This window comes from Dichomitus squalens, assembly GCF_000275845.1.
Source record: "Dichomitus squalens LYAD-421 SS1 unplaced genomic scaffold DICSQscaffold_61, whole genome shotgun sequence".
Classification (NCBI taxonomy): Eukaryota; Fungi; Basidiomycota; class Agaricomycetes; order Polyporales; family Polyporaceae; genus Dichomitus; species Dichomitus squalens.
In genome coordinates, this window is record NW_006766943.1 from 29,411 (window position 1) to 45,302 (window position 15,892).

Genomic DNA, 15,892 nt, shown 5'->3' on the forward strand with positions numbered 1-15,892 from the left:
GTCTGACTTGCATGCGGGCCTTGTGAGTAATGATGGCGCGACATCATGTATACGCCGGAGGACGACGTTCGTTGAATCTCGACCGCAAATTCCGAAGGTCTGGCCCTGCTATGTCTCGGAACTCGGACCGGGATTTAACCACTCCCGGAGTCTGCTCGAGCCTCAATGTTCAAGCTCTCCCAACATCGGCCGTCAGAACGACAGGTCGACATTGTATCAGTCGCCAGGCACGATCCACGGTCCAGAATGTTCAAGTGCCTGAAGACAGTCGCAGCAAAAGCGAAGGGAGAGACTACATACATATGCCAGTACTAGTACGGTTACAGCGAGAGGTGAGACTGTCCAGTTCAGCATGCGTCGGTCATACATAGGAGTCCGTTTATCGTACGCAGGTCATGTCAACCAAAAACCAAAATCACGGGCCACGGCGGCCGCGCTCGCCGATGAGAGAAAAACAGGATCGAGGGTGGTGCCTTGCGCCGCGATCACCACTCTGATCGCGTGTCGGGACCGAAGCGTCCAGATTCGAGGAGATCCCAAGGCGCAGCGGCGCATCGGCGCATGCCACGCGATCGTCGGCCTCGTCACCCGCAACGCTTCGAAAGCCGACCCACCTCCACCTCCACCATCTCCTCCACGCCTCACGTACCGCTCCAGGTAGAGTTAGCCCGCGTCCTGCGGGGCACGAGCGCGCCCCACTGCTTCCCCGGACCCCTGTCTCTAGTCCTCTCCAGGTTCCCCCAACGCACCATCTTTAGGATCCGAGCCGCTCGACCCCGCATCGCCGTCTCAGCTAAGAGCAGTCGACCGCCCGAATCAGTAGCGCGCATCCCACGGATTCGAGTACGAAGGCTGGTACCCGCTCTGATAGCCCACGGAGTGCATGTTGTATGCCTCGGGTGCGGGCTCGTGCAGCGGCTGGTAGGTCTGGCCCATCTGGAAGAAGGGCGCACGGGGGCCCTTGCGACGGCGCGTGACGCAGCACGCGACAATGCCCCCGACGATGAGCAGCCCGGCAGCGACCGAGAGGCCGATGACGAGCTTGAGGTGGGCGCGGATGCGGTCGCCGAGGGACGCGCCTTCAGGCGTCCAGGGGGAGTTGCCGCGGACTTTGACGAAGTCGGAGTGGGCGTCGGCCGAGTTGTTGGTCGTGGACAGGAGTTGGACGTAGGGCTCTTTGGTCTTGTCTGTGGAGCCTTCGACGAAGTCGCCGAAGTTGATGTAGGTGTATACATTGCGAACTGCGGTGGGGAGTGTCAGCTGTGGTGAGACATGAGCGGAGACTCCGAGCACGTACGGAAAGCCATGCCGAAGATAGCGTCGTACGTGGCGTCACTTTGGGAGCTCATGGGCTGGAACTAGTAGTCGTCGGTGAGCAATGACAGTGTCACGAGAGCATTCATACGTCAGACGTACCGCACCAAAACATACGTGATTGCCTCTCGAATCCGTCAGATTGAGGTCGATATTCGCGTCTAGGGGGTGGATAGGGAAGCTCTTCCCACCGAACTTGAATGTGACATTGACCTCCTTGTCACATGGGAGCTGCCAGATGTTACCGCTGACTTCCTGCCGGCTAACGAGCTGCGAGCCCGGGATGTCTTTGTAGAACGCCTCCGCTACCGCTCTGCACTGGTCTGAGCAGCATGCCCTGCGCAGGGAGCCGGGAGTACTTACGACGGAACCTGAGGTAAAGAGTACCCCGTGTCTAATACGACCTAAGAAAAGCGAGCGTAAGGAGCGGTGTCGAGGTCAAACACAAAGAGTAGCTCACCGTCAACTGCTTCTTGTTAGACGTCGAGCTAACAGCGGTCTGGACGTTGTATTGGTCAATCACGTTATTGCCTGCCGGACCAACGATGCCATCCGCATCAAGCAAGATTTGCCAATGCTGATTCACGGAGTTCTGGCTGGACAACACAGAGACATTGAGGAGGGGTTGTGGCGTGATTGCCTCGTAGCCAGGTATGATTTCTCCAACAGTAATGTCACCGGTAGGCGACTCTGACGGGTCGTCGACTCGTCCTAGCAATACGGTGATGTAGTTTGGAGTGGAGGTATTCTGCTTGAATATTCTGTCCAGCACAGCGTCTCCAGCCGAAGTACCTATCGCCTCAGACACTTGAGAACCGGTGTTAGGACCGAGTCCTATGAGGCCGCTCCCATCGGGATTTTCTTGTGAAGCGGAGACACTGACTATGAGCACGCGCAGCTTAGATGGGAGAATCAGGGGAGAAGCAAGGGTATATGCGTACTGTACGCCTGATCGGACACCGTGTTTCCCGTGAAGTCCAGCGCTGCTGTCATGATGGAACCTGCGAGGTAGCTGTCGACCATGTATCGAACGAACGCAAGTCGATTGCCTACCCTCAACTTCACCTACGGCATAGGTGACCTTAGCGGATTTTCCCGTGTTCTGAGCGTTTGGTACATCCCCTACCACCCACAAGTCGGAGCTACGTATGCGCCAGACGTATGTCGATCGCTGTGCCAAGTCTCAGTGTGTGATAAACACGTACCTTCCGGTGTCAATCTGGACAGTGAACTTCTTGCCACCCAGAGTGATGTCCGTAGTATACTCTACATCCCCAACGTCGGACACGGACGATGTTCCAACTATACCTGCTCTCCGTGCTAGCTCTGAGGTAGGGCGAGCTCGAGGTCTTCCGTGAATGTTCAACCGCACAGCACTAGCAAGATCGCAAGCCAAGCCAAACAAGAAGGGTATCGCGAGAGATGCAGGCCTCATTGTGGTCAGATAGAAGGGGTATCAAGAGACTGGGGATACTGCGTTGCTTGTGGCGGTGGGCATGGCGGTACCACGGTCCAGGCGGCTGTCAGAACGCCGGGCAGAACGGCCACTGCGCAACCTCGTTTCGGTGGAGCCTGTTCTCAACGCAGTCTGAACAGTGGTATCTCCATACGCAATTGAAATCCGAAATCAACGAACTTGAACGCAGCTGTACAGCAGGAGGCTCTGAAAGCAGGAGAGTAGTCGCGTGACGAAAAGGGACGAGACCCGGGATGGGCATGCGACGCCGCCAAGTGCACTGCCGCCCACCCGGGTCCCTTCTCCCTGTCTCTGACATCCTCACCAGCAACCACCACTTCCCTCGTCTCAATATCCCACACCGCCCTCAAGCCTTGGGCATCCCATTCCTTACGGCTCTGGAAATATAGACCGCATGTGGTCTTTCCTTCCTGTCCTTTCCTTACTCCTCCTTGAGCTCGATGCTCATGTCCATGCGCTCACCTTCGACGTCCATGTGCGTCGACGCGCAAACGCCCTAACTGCTCGCGACATTTCACATATCACCTCCGTCGCCAACACGCACAACTCAGAATACATTGCCAATATCACCCTCGGTGGTCGTCAAATCCCCGTTCTGTTGGATACCGGCAGGTAAACACTTTCAGCCCGTCGCTATATCTTTTCGAGGAATACTTAATCCCCTCTAGCTCTGACCTATGGGTGACTGGCTCGATTCCGAACTCCAAAGATGTCGGGAAATCCGTTTCCCTGAGCTATGCTGTGGGGAAGGCCGCAGGTGAGGACGTCAGCCGCGAGCATCAGCCGCGCTTGCTACTAAATACATGTTCTGCACAGGTGACATATATACTGCAGACTTGCAGTTCGCTAACTATACCGTTACTGACCAGGCATTCTGTGAGTGTTCTCTGTCTTGGTGTCTTGCGCCGCATCTCGCTCGCCTTTGGTCTTCCGGTGGACAGAACGAGCTATCCACTTCCAGCCTGACCTGGTGCATTCTTCGTGTTGCTAGTCTGGCCCATGTTTGATCGCAATTTCGCTTCCAAGACGTCGCCACTATGCTCCCAGATTCACGTCACCTATCAGTAGAGCGGGATGCTAGACATTCATGTTGAGCTTGCTCTCGTCCCTGAGAGAATGCATTAGAAGAATGCAGTCTGCCAACAGCCAATCTATCCAGCGACCAGGCACAAGGCGCTAATGGCCGTTCTGAGAGTTTTATATAGCTATTTGACACATCCGTTCTGGCAGGTTGTGTTCAGCTGCTGATGCATCCCCACAGTGCTGGTCCAGGATACCTCCTCGTTCTCGGTGGACATTTCCTCACAGGGATACGAGGGCCTCATTGGCTTGGGTCCTAACACAGGATCCGTTATCCGGGACAAGATTGATGATGCAACTGGAGACAGCGTGCTCGATCGCATTTTCACCCAAAATACTACTAACGCCAACTATCTTACCGTGCTGCTCAATCGCGAAGGCGACCCAACAAGTCCCGCCACGGGTCAACTGACAATCTCGGAGACGCTCCCCCAGTACCCCAATATCACGAGCATGCCCAAGCTGCCCGTCACGAAGGTGCACAAGCTAACTGACGAAGACCAGCACTGGCAGGTATTGACGGACGTGAATGGCGTCATTGGCCCTGACGGCCAACCCATCCAAATCGACTCGATTGTCCCGAGTGCGCCCGATGGCCAGCTTGTCGCGGTATTCGATTCGGGTTTCACCCTTCCCCAAGTGCCTCGTGCGATGTCGGACGCCATCTACGGACGTGTCCAAGGTGCAGAGTACAACGAGGCATCGCAGGTCTGGACGGTGCCTTGCGACCAGCTCATCAACTTGACGATTAAGTTCGGCGGCATCGAATACCCCATTCACCCTCTCGATGTTTCGAGCAGCGATTTCGACATGGTCGACTCGACAGGTAACCCCGTCTGCGTCGGAACGTTCCAGCCGATCACGTCGGCGTTCAGTTTGTTGGGAGAGTACGATATTATTCTCGGCATGGCATTCAGTACGTTGTGCAGCATCCCCTTGCATATTCAATTCGGCGCTGACGCAAGTCTGCGTAGTGCGTAACACGTACACGCTCTTTGACTACGGCAACTTCATGGAGAACACCGCCGCCGACCGCGGCGATCCGTTCATTCAGCTCCTACCTCTCACTGATGTGAATGCGGCGCACAAGGACTTCGTTCAAGTGCGGCTGAACGGGGTCGATACTACCGGTAATTCGGCGCACGCCCTCCTTCCCGCTTCCCAGATGAAGCACTCGCCTATCTCTGAGGCCGAGAAGAAGAAGCAGTAAGTACGAGAAGGTGACCGGACTTCCACCCGTTCTCACTCACTCCGTCTATGTGTAGGTACGAAGAGATGATCCTCAGTCGCTGGCCCTACATTTTCGTCGGTTGCCTTGCATTTGTCCTTATCGTCGTTGGCCTCGTCGTCTGGCGCTGCTGCGTCATCCGCCGCAAGAAGAGGGAAGCGAAGTCTAAAAGCATACGTCTCCCCGACACAAGGCAGCGCTCCCCCGCCGCTCATCAGGTCTCGTTCATGCACGCCAACGACAGCGCGATGGAGATGGGGGACAGCAAGCCCCACTTCGACTCGGTCTACCGCGACTCCGAGTACCGGGCTTCCTACGCGTCCAGCCGCACCCGCGTGTGATTCCTCCTCCGCTTGTGCGCATCCATGGACTCGTCCCCCGGGTCGCCACCTGCACTTCCGTGAAGAAGAGACTCGGACTTCGAGAAGTTGTGTTACTGCCTCCATTGCCTCACCTAGCCTACGTCGTATCCTACCTCCACCTCCGCTGCTGTAGCTCGATCATCGTCGCTCTGCCTCTGCTTGTCCCTCGCTCGCTTGCCTCCCTGTATTATACCTACATAATCTGTTGCTCGCATCCTGCAGCGATCCCGGTTTCTTGGGTACTTCTCAACCGCTGGCAGTCCCGCGTTCTTCGGGGTCTTTCCTTCTTTCCCCCTTCTGCTCTAATACCACCGCATATCATCTGGAGCAGCTATCGTAGCTCGTACACTGCTTCAACTCCTTGATAATCTCTTCATCGCGCCTGTGGACAGGCTGCTCGTTCCTTAGGTAGTCCGTCTGCATCGCTACAGGCGTGTGGGTCCTTCCACCCTCTTACTTACGATTTGTCATTGTCTCGTTTCGATCGTCTTGGGTTGGTCATGTGTACAACAATGAACAGGCAGGGTCACCTTGCTTTGCCATCATCCTATTCTTGGTGGAGTCAGGACCGACGGTCGAGAAGAGTCCCCTGTACCTACTACCTATCGGTTCAAGGCGGGCTGGAAGCCATACGTAGGTGATTCGAGCTCGGCCAGTCAGCCTGGTTGCTCCAAGGAATCGTAGCTACGCCAGGAGAATCTGAGAACCTTAATAGCCAGCAGATCGAAGCGAACTATTGTTCAGGTGTCTAAGGTATCAAAACAGCGATATGCTGAGCGGTATCATATGTGCAACTAGAAGGACCATAGCATACGCTCCATACAGCCAGTGCGCAGCGTCTTCAATGCACGATATCTACCGCAATGCGCTGTCCTCGGATCCCGTACGCAAGCAGGGCGTTGTCCTCGCCGACAATGACCATGATAGTCCCTCCGCACCTCTTTCCAGCATGCCTCTCGTCCGGCATGCGATGCGCATGCCGCACTTCGTCATCCGCCCTCTTGGGCGGCATCCCGCCGCACGTACATGGGTACTTGTATACGTGGTCCATCGTTCCGTGCTCGTTCTTGTACTTGAACAGGCAATGCCCCATCAGCGCGTTGTCCAGCCTGTATCAGTGGAAAGACGAATCTCAGCAACGGTGCCACGCAACGAAGAGAGGAAGGAGATGAGAAGTGGAGACCCACCGGAAGCCCAAGTCCTCCATCTGCTGCCGGAGCTTGTCCTTCCTCGCCACTTCGGCGATCTTCGGCTGCGCCACGATCGAGTAGCTCCCATAGAACTCGAGCACGCCCGCCGCCTCCCTTCCAGGTCCGGCCATCCGGACCTTATGCTGCACGAGCGCGTCCTGTAGCGCGGCGAAGAACGCGTCGGGCGTCGAGTAGCACACTCCGCCTTGGTTGCGGGTCGTCTCGACGCGCCACCAGTCCGTCTTGTCGTCCGCTACCTTCCTATCTTTCTTGCCCGCAAAGTGCGCGGCCTTCCATTTCGCGAACCAACGCTCGAAATCGCGCTGGCGCATCTGCTTCGACACACGCTTCTTGCGCTGCTTTGAAGTGGAGCGGATATCGGGGTCGAGTGCCGGGGCTGGCAGCTTGCCCATGGGGTTAGTTACGCTTGAAGGGCGAGGCGGCAGAGGTTTGGGTGCTCTCGACGCCTCTTGTGTATTCTCTATCTTGCGCGATAGGGCCTTGAGCTGGCACATCGTGCACTGGTCCCTCTTCCCTAGCATCTTCACTCCGCACGACACGCAGCGAGGTGCGCGTTCAGGGTCGGGCGCAGGTGCCGCAGGGAGCGACTCGCGATAGCACATAGTGCACATGCCGTTCTTGCCGTAGGGGTCGATGATCCCCCCACAATCGCTGCATCGGGGCTCCATACGAGCCCCAGAAGGATGTATCCCGCTAGCCGTGTGAGAGGCGGGAGCGGGAGTCGCCGAGGAGCTACGGGTTGAGGTGGAATATCCAGATGAGATGGAGGATGCATCCACGCCTGCTACGGGACGCGGCCGGGCATGCTTCTGAGCGTCCAATTGCGCCATGATGTTAGCTGGCTTGACGAGGGGGCGAGGCCTGGGCGGGAACCCCGCAGAAACGCCGGGTGCCTGCCTAGCTCTGGAAGTGGACGCAGGTGACGGATCGCTTATGATGGGAGCAGCAGCATGCGGCTCCTTCTTCGCATCCTCGGACTTGCGTACGGATGAGTCACGTATTGGAGTGATTGAGAACACGGACTTCGCGAGCTTGGCTTTCGAGTCTGAGACGGACCGACCACTGCTGACACGCTGGACCTTGAAGGACAAAGGCCCAGGAAGATCACCATCGGCCTTGCGTTTCGTTGAGGCGGACGTCGAGCGAAAGACGGACGCGACCGATGCAGCTACGATCGCCTTCAGCTTTGGTAAAGCAGAAGTAGAAGCGAAGAATGAACCAGGAGAGGAGATGCTGGCGATCTTGGAAGAGCTTGCATTGCCTGGCTTGTGAGAGGAGACCGACGGCATGTCATTCACGCGGCGCAACTTGGAGGGACCAGGTATGAGATCCTCTGCGTGACGTTTGGAAGACACGATACGCGTCCCAAAAGGATCAGCGTGCGAAGTGGACACTGAGGAAGCCGCAGACGCGGAGTGCTCCCCACCTCCGACATGCATCTTGTTCCTGTTTGGGTCTACGCCACGATATCGTGAATCTTGGAGTTTGAGATTGCGCTTTGCGGCGAACGCAGAGCGTGGACTGAGCTCTTGTTCCATCTCCCGGTCATTAGGATCAGAGGTACGGTCGTCTGGTACGGTCGCTGGACTTGGACTGGAACCTCGCGCGATTGAGGATGTAACACCCTTGCCTTTATGCATGTTCCTTGCGTGCGTGCGAACTCTGTCCGCATTCTTGTGCTTGAACTCCCCACAAGGGCATGCAAGGAGGCCGGTCTTGACGTCGCGATGGACAGTCACTTGAGATGCTACGTATTGGAGGGGCAGGTAAATCATGAGTGCGCAAGTATGAGATTCGCCGCAGACGTACTTCCGTACCACACCTTAGTGGTACCTCTGTGGATATTGGAGACATGGGAGCTGACGTTGTGTTCGTTAGCTTGGACGTTTGGGGAGGTGGAGACGTAACTGCAAGTCTCGTACGGGCACTTTTTGGTGAGTGCATACGACTTTGCCTGGCACGTGAGCTACCGCCGCGCGCGACCGTGGCAGAAGTCACTTACAGCCATTCAAAGAAGGTACGATCAGGGTAGGCAGGGCATTTATTGTGAGCAGGCAGCTGCGGAAGGCAGATCTCGTCCAAGCTGCAGCACTGCACCCTCGGAAACGCGTCTGGGCGCCTACCACCACGCGTCCCGTCGCGCGTGGCCTCAGTGGTTTGATCAAAACCTGCAGATGACACCGTTGGGTCGGCATCTTGTGCCCTGGCTCCCAGCTTCATGCATTCTGTTCGTTCATTCAATCATCACAATCAACTCACGATAGTTGCAGGGACATCCCGGCCGCTGTGTGGGACTAACTTCCATGCCACAAGGTGGGCAGCCTTGAAACGCGATGTTTGAATGAGGCGGACCAACACATACATCTCGGATAGTACGCCCTTGTCTTCATCTTGTCATTTTTGTTCTGGGACTCATTGTTCGTGCAGACTATAAAAGAGTCCGACCAATATGGCATGCGCTCAGTCATATAAAGAGACTTTGTCTTGATGTGAACTCATAAAATTTCCACCGTCGATTCATTGCCCGGGCCTTGAGATCTCCCACCTCGTCCGATTCTACACAGTCCCAAGCCATCTATGACCCTGTGAGGTAAGAAGAAGTAAGCCAAAACTCTCGTAAAGGATGATATTTAGTGCTTATGACGACTAGATGGACTATGCTACACTCAACATCGATGTTTTGCACTCTGTGGTACCCCACCTAGATCGACGCACTGTCTCGCAGCTGACAAAGACATGTCGTATCCTAAATCTCGAGCTCGCTCGGTACCTTCTGTACGGGGAAGTCGTGATCGGGAACGAGGATTGCGTTGTGTCCTTCATGGCCTTCCTCGTGGCAAGCCGTCGCGATGGCTACGCCTATCGCCGTCTACCTTTCTTCACCAATCTGGAGCTCTCCCTCGGACCTCATCCCTCAGACGAGGTCGTTTGGTATTTGGCAGAGACATTGTACTCGATCCGGTTGCAGGCGACATACTTCACTTCCCTGGACTTGTCGTACGCGAACAGGTTGCTCTCTCCTCACCTTCCTCTCGCATTCGTCATAGCCTCTCTCACAACTTTGAAGCGCATCTTCCTCGAGGGGTTCGGAAGAAACTGTGGGTCCATGATCCGCCGTATGCAATCAGCATTACTGGACGTCAAACTATTCCGTGAAGGCAAGAACTGTCGCGAAGGCATCGAGTTCCCGCTGCTCCATCCCGACAACGATCCAATCCTGCTTCTGCAACCCTTCCATCTGACCCTCCAGTCCTTCAGAACTGACTTGCCGATACACGCTCTCCATGGACTGCGATATCTCAATATGACCACGCTTAACCTGGGTAACATCGAAAAGCCTGCTGTCTCGATCTATGTCGCAGCTTTCCCGAACCTCTTAAGGCTCGCCATCTCGTTCAGGACAACGGATGTGTTACACCCTTCTGGCGAATCGGACAATCGGCGATTGTCCATCGCTCAACAAGTCCAATACGATACCTGGCGCTCACTGGACAAAGTTGAAGGCGAACTGGATGATCTCTACATGCTAGGACTGACCTGCCCCGTGAATGAAGTTGAGATAGTTGGGATTTTCATGCCCTACCCCTTCTCCTGCTCGCCCGAGGATACCGCGCAAGCCCACATGATCCGGGAGCTGATGATGTGTGCTCGGCCTCGACGCGTTGTGCTCGGTTTTGTCGGCACCGCGTGGCTCGTTGACACTTGGAACTTCGAGTTTTTATGCGAAGAGACTGCCCTTCAATCACTAGAGTCTCTGGAGTTCCGCGTCATCGTTGGAGAACCGCATGAAGACGCGGAACACATGGAAGATTTCTTGGTGCGTATTCAATAAGAATTCCTCCGTAACGTGGATGTTCATCAGCCTGTATGCCTTCTGCAGACCTGCGTCGACATTGTGCTATCTTCACTTGGGCCAGCTCGTTTCAGCTTAACGCTGGATTGGTCGCAAGCAGAGCCGCAGATGGACGTGGAAAGTGGCCTACTCGTGACTCCTTGGGATGAGCTCCGCGATCTGGCTCTGGACGAACATGTCAGCTGTTTCTTGAGGTCATCTAGACAAGCCTCCGAAATGCATCTCGTCGGCCCCGATGGATGGAGAAGAGATGTCGTGCACTATTCTATGGCTCCTCGTAGCAGTGGCAGTGAAATTCCCGTAGCATCGGCTTCGAGCGAGGGTGCGAGTCTTGCAGGGGCATCCGCGTAGAGCAGTTGGTCGTACTGTCAATGTTTTGACCTCTCAGTTCCCATGAATTTCCGAATGAACCTCTGTATTGGGGCGAACGGGTATGATAGAACCCGACTACGTCATATCAGTGAAGTCTATATTGGAATAGACGGCAAAATGGACTCCTCGGACACGACAATCTGATGTAGTGAATACTTGCATCTAAGGCTTTGGCTTCCCATTCCTGATTTACCCAGTCTCTCTAGCCCTTCGCACACTCACTAGTCGTTGGATTCCCTCCCAAAAGAACAGTCTTTTCGCGGCACATCTCTGCGCGAGTCCTCAGTCCCTTATTAGGATTAAAACATCCATTTGGCATTCATACTTACCGACAATTGTGCGGCATACTTGCTGCAGCTGTCGCATCGCCTGGTCTACTCAGTCATCGCGGAGGTCGACCACAGCCCGTCTGATGGCACTAAGCTCTATAAGGGATTTCATGAGGTCGCGTCAGATGGCTTGCGATGGTTTGATGAGGAGCTGGTTTCGCTTGATGACAATGTCAGTGATCATGAAGATGAAGCACGGATTCCCCGCTCGAAATGGCAGGGTGGCCTGCCAGTATGGCGCTTCATTGAGCGCCCATACCGCAGGACGCTACGCCCGGGGCCGGGCGCGAAGCCGTTTAAAGATATTGAAGCACTTCCATCCCTTCCTGAACCTCGGATTCAGCGATGGATCCTGCGGAACGTATTGAGGCCGCCTCCAAGTTTCTTCTCCAATCTCCCCCAGGAGAGATCAATGACGTGCTCAATGGTAAATACCCCCGCTCATCGCTCAACCGAACTTGGACGTCTTGCTGGAGCGTGCATGACCTGAACCCCGTCGATTCCGCCAGATGTGCGGAACATCATCTCGGACGATGATTCCCTGCAATCCGGCGTGCTCCCCGCGCTGAGGGAGTACAACATCACGCAGTTTACGACTGCGGAGGTACCAGGACACCAGCACCAGGTGCGTACGCTGTGCACCACTCAGAAAATTGCAACAGGAGGGCAACCGGCTGATTGCATGGCGTGGACAGTCTATCGTCAGCAGTGCTGCGAGGATACCAGGTGCGGAAGAGGATGAAGATGGGGAGTTGTCACAGGATAGGTATTGGGATCCACGGTCAAGGACAAGCTTCCGTTTCGACCATCTGAGCTTGGTGTGTCCAATCACGTCATCCGTGCATGCTGTAGCTCTGAGACTCTGCTGAACTCTAGGAATCCTCGGACCCAGAGCCTTATGAGCCCGATGCTGAGTCTGAGCCCTTCCGGTATGTCATTCTCTCTTTGTGTCATGTGTCAGGACCCTCGATTGAGGCTTAGGCTCAAGGGCCGCCCTTGAGAATGCGTCATTACAATACCTACAAGCGCACTACCACGATGGTGTTGCATCCGTCTTCCCCGTAGCAGGCTCAAGTACACGCTTCGTGATCCAGATCGTTGCGAACAAGTACAACCCGAACAACTACTGGTATGTCTCTTCCTCTATTTCTCCGCCTCGACCCTGGCGTCGACGCCGCATCTTGGTTCATTTTCTCCGGCATTTCTAACGTCACGCAGGTCCGGTCGCTGGCGCTCCGAATACACCATCGACACCTCCACAAAGACGCTCGAGGGCAGGATCCTCGTGAACGTGCACTACTACGAGCAGGGAAACGTTCAACTCTCGACCACACACACCGTCTCGCTCGCTCTACCACCTGCGATCGCGCCCTCGGGCGGCGCGTCCGCGGCGTCGAAGGTGCTAGCGCTCGTCGAGGCCGAAGAGGGCAAGTACCAGACGTCGCTCAATGAGGCGTACGCAGAGATGGGCGAGAAGACGTTCAAGGGCCTCCGCCGTGCGCTACCCATGACGCGTTCGAAGCTCGACTGGGACCGCGTGCTCGGCTACAAACTCGGCGCGGAGCTGACGAACAGCAAGGGCGTGTTTGGCCAGCCTTCGTAAGACTTGAGGTGGTGGTGCCGCGGGCTGCTGGATGCTGGGCGCCGAGTACGAGGAAGAAGTATAATGTAACATTGTCGTGATACACAAGAGCTGCCTCAGCCTTTCTGGTTGCCCATCTGCTCTTCGGCGGGTAGCACCCTTGTGACGTTCCCTCCCAGCTCTGACCGACAAAGTGCATCCTGGTAGTGATGTGGAGTCATAAAATACATGCAGCGGTTGTGCACAGCCAATGAAAGTGAGCTAATGAGATATGGAAATCGAGTATAGTATAGCTAGTTGTGTCCTGAGCCTGTGTTTACTGGGCGGATGGTTAAGAGCCTTCACAGCTTCGAGCCACTCGTCGGGTCAGGGAGGGCGTACAACGCTTCAATATACGGCTTGAACTTGGCGTACGTCTCCTTCCTGAAATGATTTCAAACAACGTGAGTCACTGGAATGCATGCATACAAGCAAGTCATGGAGTGCTGACCTGCGGATCTTGAGCGTCGGTGTAAGACACTCGTTATCGACCGTGAACGCATCCAGAGTAACGTGGATGCGCTTGATGCGCTCGAAGCCCCTCAGCTTCCGCACGTTCGGCTCCTTGTCCATCTCCGTCAAGATCGCGTCGATGATCCGCGACTCCTTCACGTATCGCCCGAGCGCCGCCGTATCGTCCGGGCGCACGCTCTGCTTCAGCACGCGCTGCACGAGGTCCGCGAGCTGCACAGGGTCGGGCACGACGACGCCGACGAGGTACGACTGGAGCGAGTCCCCGTACACGAACAGCTGCGCGATGATCGGCACCGACGCGTACACGTTCTCGATGTTCTCGAGCGCGACGTACTCGCCCTGCGCGAGCTTCATGATGTTCTTCACGCGGTCGATGATCTTGAACCGCCCCTGCTCGTCCAGCGTCGCGATGTCGCCCGTGTGGAGCCACCCCTCGGCGTCGATCGTCTCCTGCGTCTTCGCCTCCTCCTTGTAGTACCCGATGAAGCGCTGCCCGCCGCGCATGAGGAGCTCCCCGCGCGGGAAGGGCTTGTCGGTGACGCGGTAGCCGAGCTGGGGGACGTCAATGAGCTTGATCTCGGCTGAGGCCACGGGCCCGCCGACGGTCCCGCCCGCGGTGGGATCGTACGGCCAGCAGGTGGTGCAGCAGCCGCCGTTCTCGGTCATGCCGTAGCCCTCGCGAATGTCGGCGAGGAGACCAATCTTGAGGAAGTCGCCGATGTTCTTGCTGAAAGGCGCGGAGCCGCAGCCGATCATCTTGACGCGGCCGCCTAGGACGTTGTTGATCTGTAAATCAAATGACATGGATCAGGGAAGGTACCGATACAGAGGTGTCGAAGGAGGTACCTTGCGGAAGACGAGACGGTCCCAGAGCGGGTGGGTGAACTGTCCGGTAGTCTTCAGGTTGTGCAGCTTCGCCGCGACGGCGGCACGGAAGATGGCACCACGGATGCCGGGAACATCTCCGGCCGCGATCGCAGACTGGTACACCCGGTTGAGGACACGAGGGACGAGCGGAACGTAGTGCGGCTTGAGGATCTGGATGTCCTCCAGGAAACGTAGGGGGTCACCAGTGGTATAGCCGATGCTCTTGCCGATGGCGACGTTAGTTAGTTCCATGACGCGCTGGTAGATGTGGGCTAGCGGCAGGAAGGACATGGCTACTTGCCCCTCCTGGTCCTCAAGGGCGTGCAGGAAGGAGTACGCGGCAATGGCCAGGTTGCCATGGCTCAAGAGAGCACCTTTAGGCACACCAGAGGTGCCCTGCACAGCAACGAGTAAGACCCACACCCTCGAACACATAATTGGACATGCACGCACCGAAGTGTAGCAAATGGATGCGAGGGTGTCCGCGGTGGCAGGGATGACGTCAATCAGGTTCGCTCGGCCGAATTCCTCGACTGCGTGTCATGGAGAACCCAGTCAGCTCATGAGTAGATGCAGCCTGCCATTGACCAATCTGCGGATCAGGACAAGAAGGGTGGAGAGCGAGACGTACACTCGACGATGTCCAAGAATTTGATGTTCCGTGTCTTGGCCCACGCCGTAAGTACACGCTTCTGATCGTCTTCCGCAGCTTCGATTGACACGATGTACTTTAGCGTAGGAAGCTTGGGGGAGAGCGCCAGGAGGAAGGGGATGTGCTCTGGCGCTGCGAAAACGATTGATAGGTCCGCGTGGTTGATGCTAGACGTGCCAGAGTCCGTAAGTCGCGACTATATGCGGGCAGCTAAGAAGCATACACATATTCTGTCAAAGATATTAGGAAGAGAAGAGAGGAGAGGGAATGTGTAGCGCGTACCAACCGAGTCCGCCCCAAGAGTGTCGTAGAGCGCGACGGTAACCTTGTTGTACGCCTGACAAGCAAGGTCGACGAGGAGCCAATCTGCGGGAATGCACGCGTCAAGACGCCAAACCCGTTGAAGAACACGAGGGGCACCCGACGCACTCGGACAATTCTTGCTCCAAATTCCTACGGTATCTAGTTGGTACCCGCCTAGCTCTTTTGTCTGGAAGAGCTTATGGAGGGCGCTGCCAACTGCGCGCCGGCGCGCGTCAACCTCAGGCCATGACTGCCAGACGTGATAGTTGGCGAAGGTCAGCGGCTTCCTGGAGAGGATGGGACGGTGGCCGAGGAAGGGGCCTCCTGCGGCGCGCCTGTAGCCCTCGTTATAAAGGTCGACGAGGTTTGTGACCACCCCAGGGGTGTCTACCGTCAGGAAAGGGAATACGGCTGCGAAGAAAGGGTGATCTAAGTAAACAGGCTGCGTGATGGAGCATAGGAGGACTCACCATGACGATAGGTCGCTTGAGAGGGCACAGTCGTCAGTCTCGCGCACCCACGCGTACATACCAACGCCCACCGTGTACTCACCTGACTCGCCAGGACGCTCAGAGCCAGGGATCGCAACGGACTGCTTGTTGTAGTCTGCGTTCGGTGGGAGCTGGATGGGATAGTCCGCCGGGGAGGGGGATTTGCGCTGAGCGGACATCACGGCGAGGAATGAGTGGGGGGTGGTGTTGGAGGTCGACGGTGAAGCTTTGAAGCCGTAGCCGAACTGGGGAAAACTG

General features: G+C 56.2%; 6 protein-coding genes across 6 annotated transcripts; 3 read left to right on the forward strand and 3 right to left on the reverse strand.

The window, feature by feature from the left end:
- Positions 1-260: 260 nt before the first annotated feature.
- On the reverse strand, positions 261-2,938 carry DICSQDRAFT_92682 (acid protease). Its single transcript, XM_007370078.1, has 8 exons — positions 2,520-2,938; positions 2,368-2,456; positions 2,256-2,315; positions 1,775-2,196; positions 1,678-1,718; positions 1,417-1,627; positions 1,298-1,358; positions 261-1,241 (listed from the first exon to the last, which is right to left on the reverse strand). Exons 1-8 carry the CDS (start codon positions 2,747-2,749, stop codon positions 817-819), a joined length of 1,539 nt encoding a protein of 512 aa, XP_007370140.1. The 5' UTR covers positions 2,750-2,938; the 3' UTR covers positions 261-816.
- Positions 2,939-3,129: 191 nt separating this feature from the next.
- Positions 3,130-6,002, forward strand: DICSQDRAFT_157544 (aspartic peptidase A1). Its single transcript, XM_007370079.1, has 6 exons — positions 3,130-3,403; positions 3,460-3,548; positions 3,608-3,667; positions 4,053-4,787; positions 4,846-5,077; positions 5,137-6,002. The coding sequence occupies exons 1-6, from the start codon at positions 3,186-3,188 to the stop codon at positions 5,438-5,440; spliced, it is 1,638 nt and encodes a 545-aa protein (XP_007370141.1). The 5' UTR covers positions 3,130-3,185; the 3' UTR covers positions 5,441-6,002.
- A 300-nt stretch (positions 6,003-6,302) lies between these two features.
- Positions 6,303-8,512, reverse strand: DICSQDRAFT_183393 (uncharacterized protein; the record flags this gene model as incomplete). Its single annotated transcript, XM_007370080.1, has 3 exons — positions 8,482-8,512; positions 6,649-8,419; positions 6,303-6,570 (listed from the first exon to the last, which is right to left on the reverse strand). Exons 2-3 carry the CDS (start codon positions 8,310-8,312, stop codon positions 6,303-6,305), a joined length of 1,932 nt encoding a protein of 643 aa, XP_007370142.1. The 5' UTR covers positions 8,313-8,419; positions 8,482-8,512.
- A 981-nt stretch (positions 8,513-9,493) lies between these two features.
- DICSQDRAFT_129674 (uncharacterized protein) lies at positions 9,494-10,876 on the forward strand (the record flags this gene model as incomplete). The annotated part of the gene is made up of 2 exons (XM_007370081.1): positions 9,494-10,489; positions 10,553-10,876. 2 exons carry the CDS (start codon positions 9,494-9,496, stop codon positions 10,874-10,876), a joined length of 1,320 nt encoding a protein of 439 aa, XP_007370143.1.
- Positions 10,877-11,571: 695 nt separating this feature from the next.
- Positions 11,572-12,817, forward strand: DICSQDRAFT_38851 (F-actin capping protein alpha subunit; the record flags this gene model as incomplete). Its single annotated transcript, XM_007370082.1, has 6 exons — positions 11,572-11,653; positions 11,736-11,851; positions 11,922-12,044; positions 12,103-12,155; positions 12,215-12,355; positions 12,445-12,817. Coding segments are annotated over 6 exons (888 nt in total), but the record flags the coding sequence as incomplete, so codon positions are not given.
- A 218-nt stretch (positions 12,818-13,035) lies between these two features.
- On the reverse strand, positions 13,036-15,813 carry DICSQDRAFT_183395 (long-chain-fatty-acid-CoA ligase; the record flags this gene model as incomplete). Its single annotated transcript, XM_007370083.1, has 10 exons — positions 13,036-13,231; positions 13,299-14,107; positions 14,168-14,584; positions 14,642-14,721; positions 14,820-15,007; positions 15,064-15,070; positions 15,123-15,206; positions 15,270-15,554; positions 15,614-15,628; positions 15,696-15,813. The coding sequence occupies 10 exons, from the start codon at positions 15,811-15,813 to the stop codon at positions 13,150-13,152; spliced, it is 2,085 nt and encodes a 694-aa protein (XP_007370145.1). The 3' UTR covers positions 13,036-13,149.
- Between the last annotated feature and the right edge of the window lie 79 nt (positions 15,814-15,892).

What these genes read in the sequence shown, in the direction of transcription:
- DICSQDRAFT_92682 (XM_007370078.1), bottom strand. Translation starts at nt 2,749, where the DNA reads ATGAGGCCTGCATCTCTCGCGATACCCTTCTTGTTTGGCTTGGCTTGC. An exon ending in GTCCAGATTGACACCGGAAG is followed by an intron (nt 2,457 to 2,519) that starts GTACGTGTTTAT and finishes GCGCATACGTAG; the next exon opens with CTCCGACTTGTGGGTGGTAG. An exon ending in TGCCGTAGGTGAAGTTGAGG is followed by an intron (nt 2,316 to 2,367) that starts GTAGGCAATCGA and finishes GCTACCTCGCAG; the next exon opens with GTTCCATCATGACAGCAGCG.
- DICSQDRAFT_157544 (XM_007370079.1), top strand. Translation starts at nt 3,186, where the DNA reads ATGTGGTCTTTCCTTCCTGTCCTTTCCTTACTCCTCCTTGAGCTCGAT. An exon ending in GTTCTGTTGGATACCGGCAG is followed by an intron (nt 3,404 to 3,459) that starts GTAAACACTTTC and finishes AATCCCCTCTAG; the next exon opens with CTCTGACCTATGGGTGACTG. An exon ending in GAGGCCGAGAAGAAGAAGCA is followed by an intron (nt 5,078 to 5,136) that starts GTAAGTACGAGA and finishes GTCTATGTGTAG; the next exon opens with GTACGAAGAGATGATCCTCA.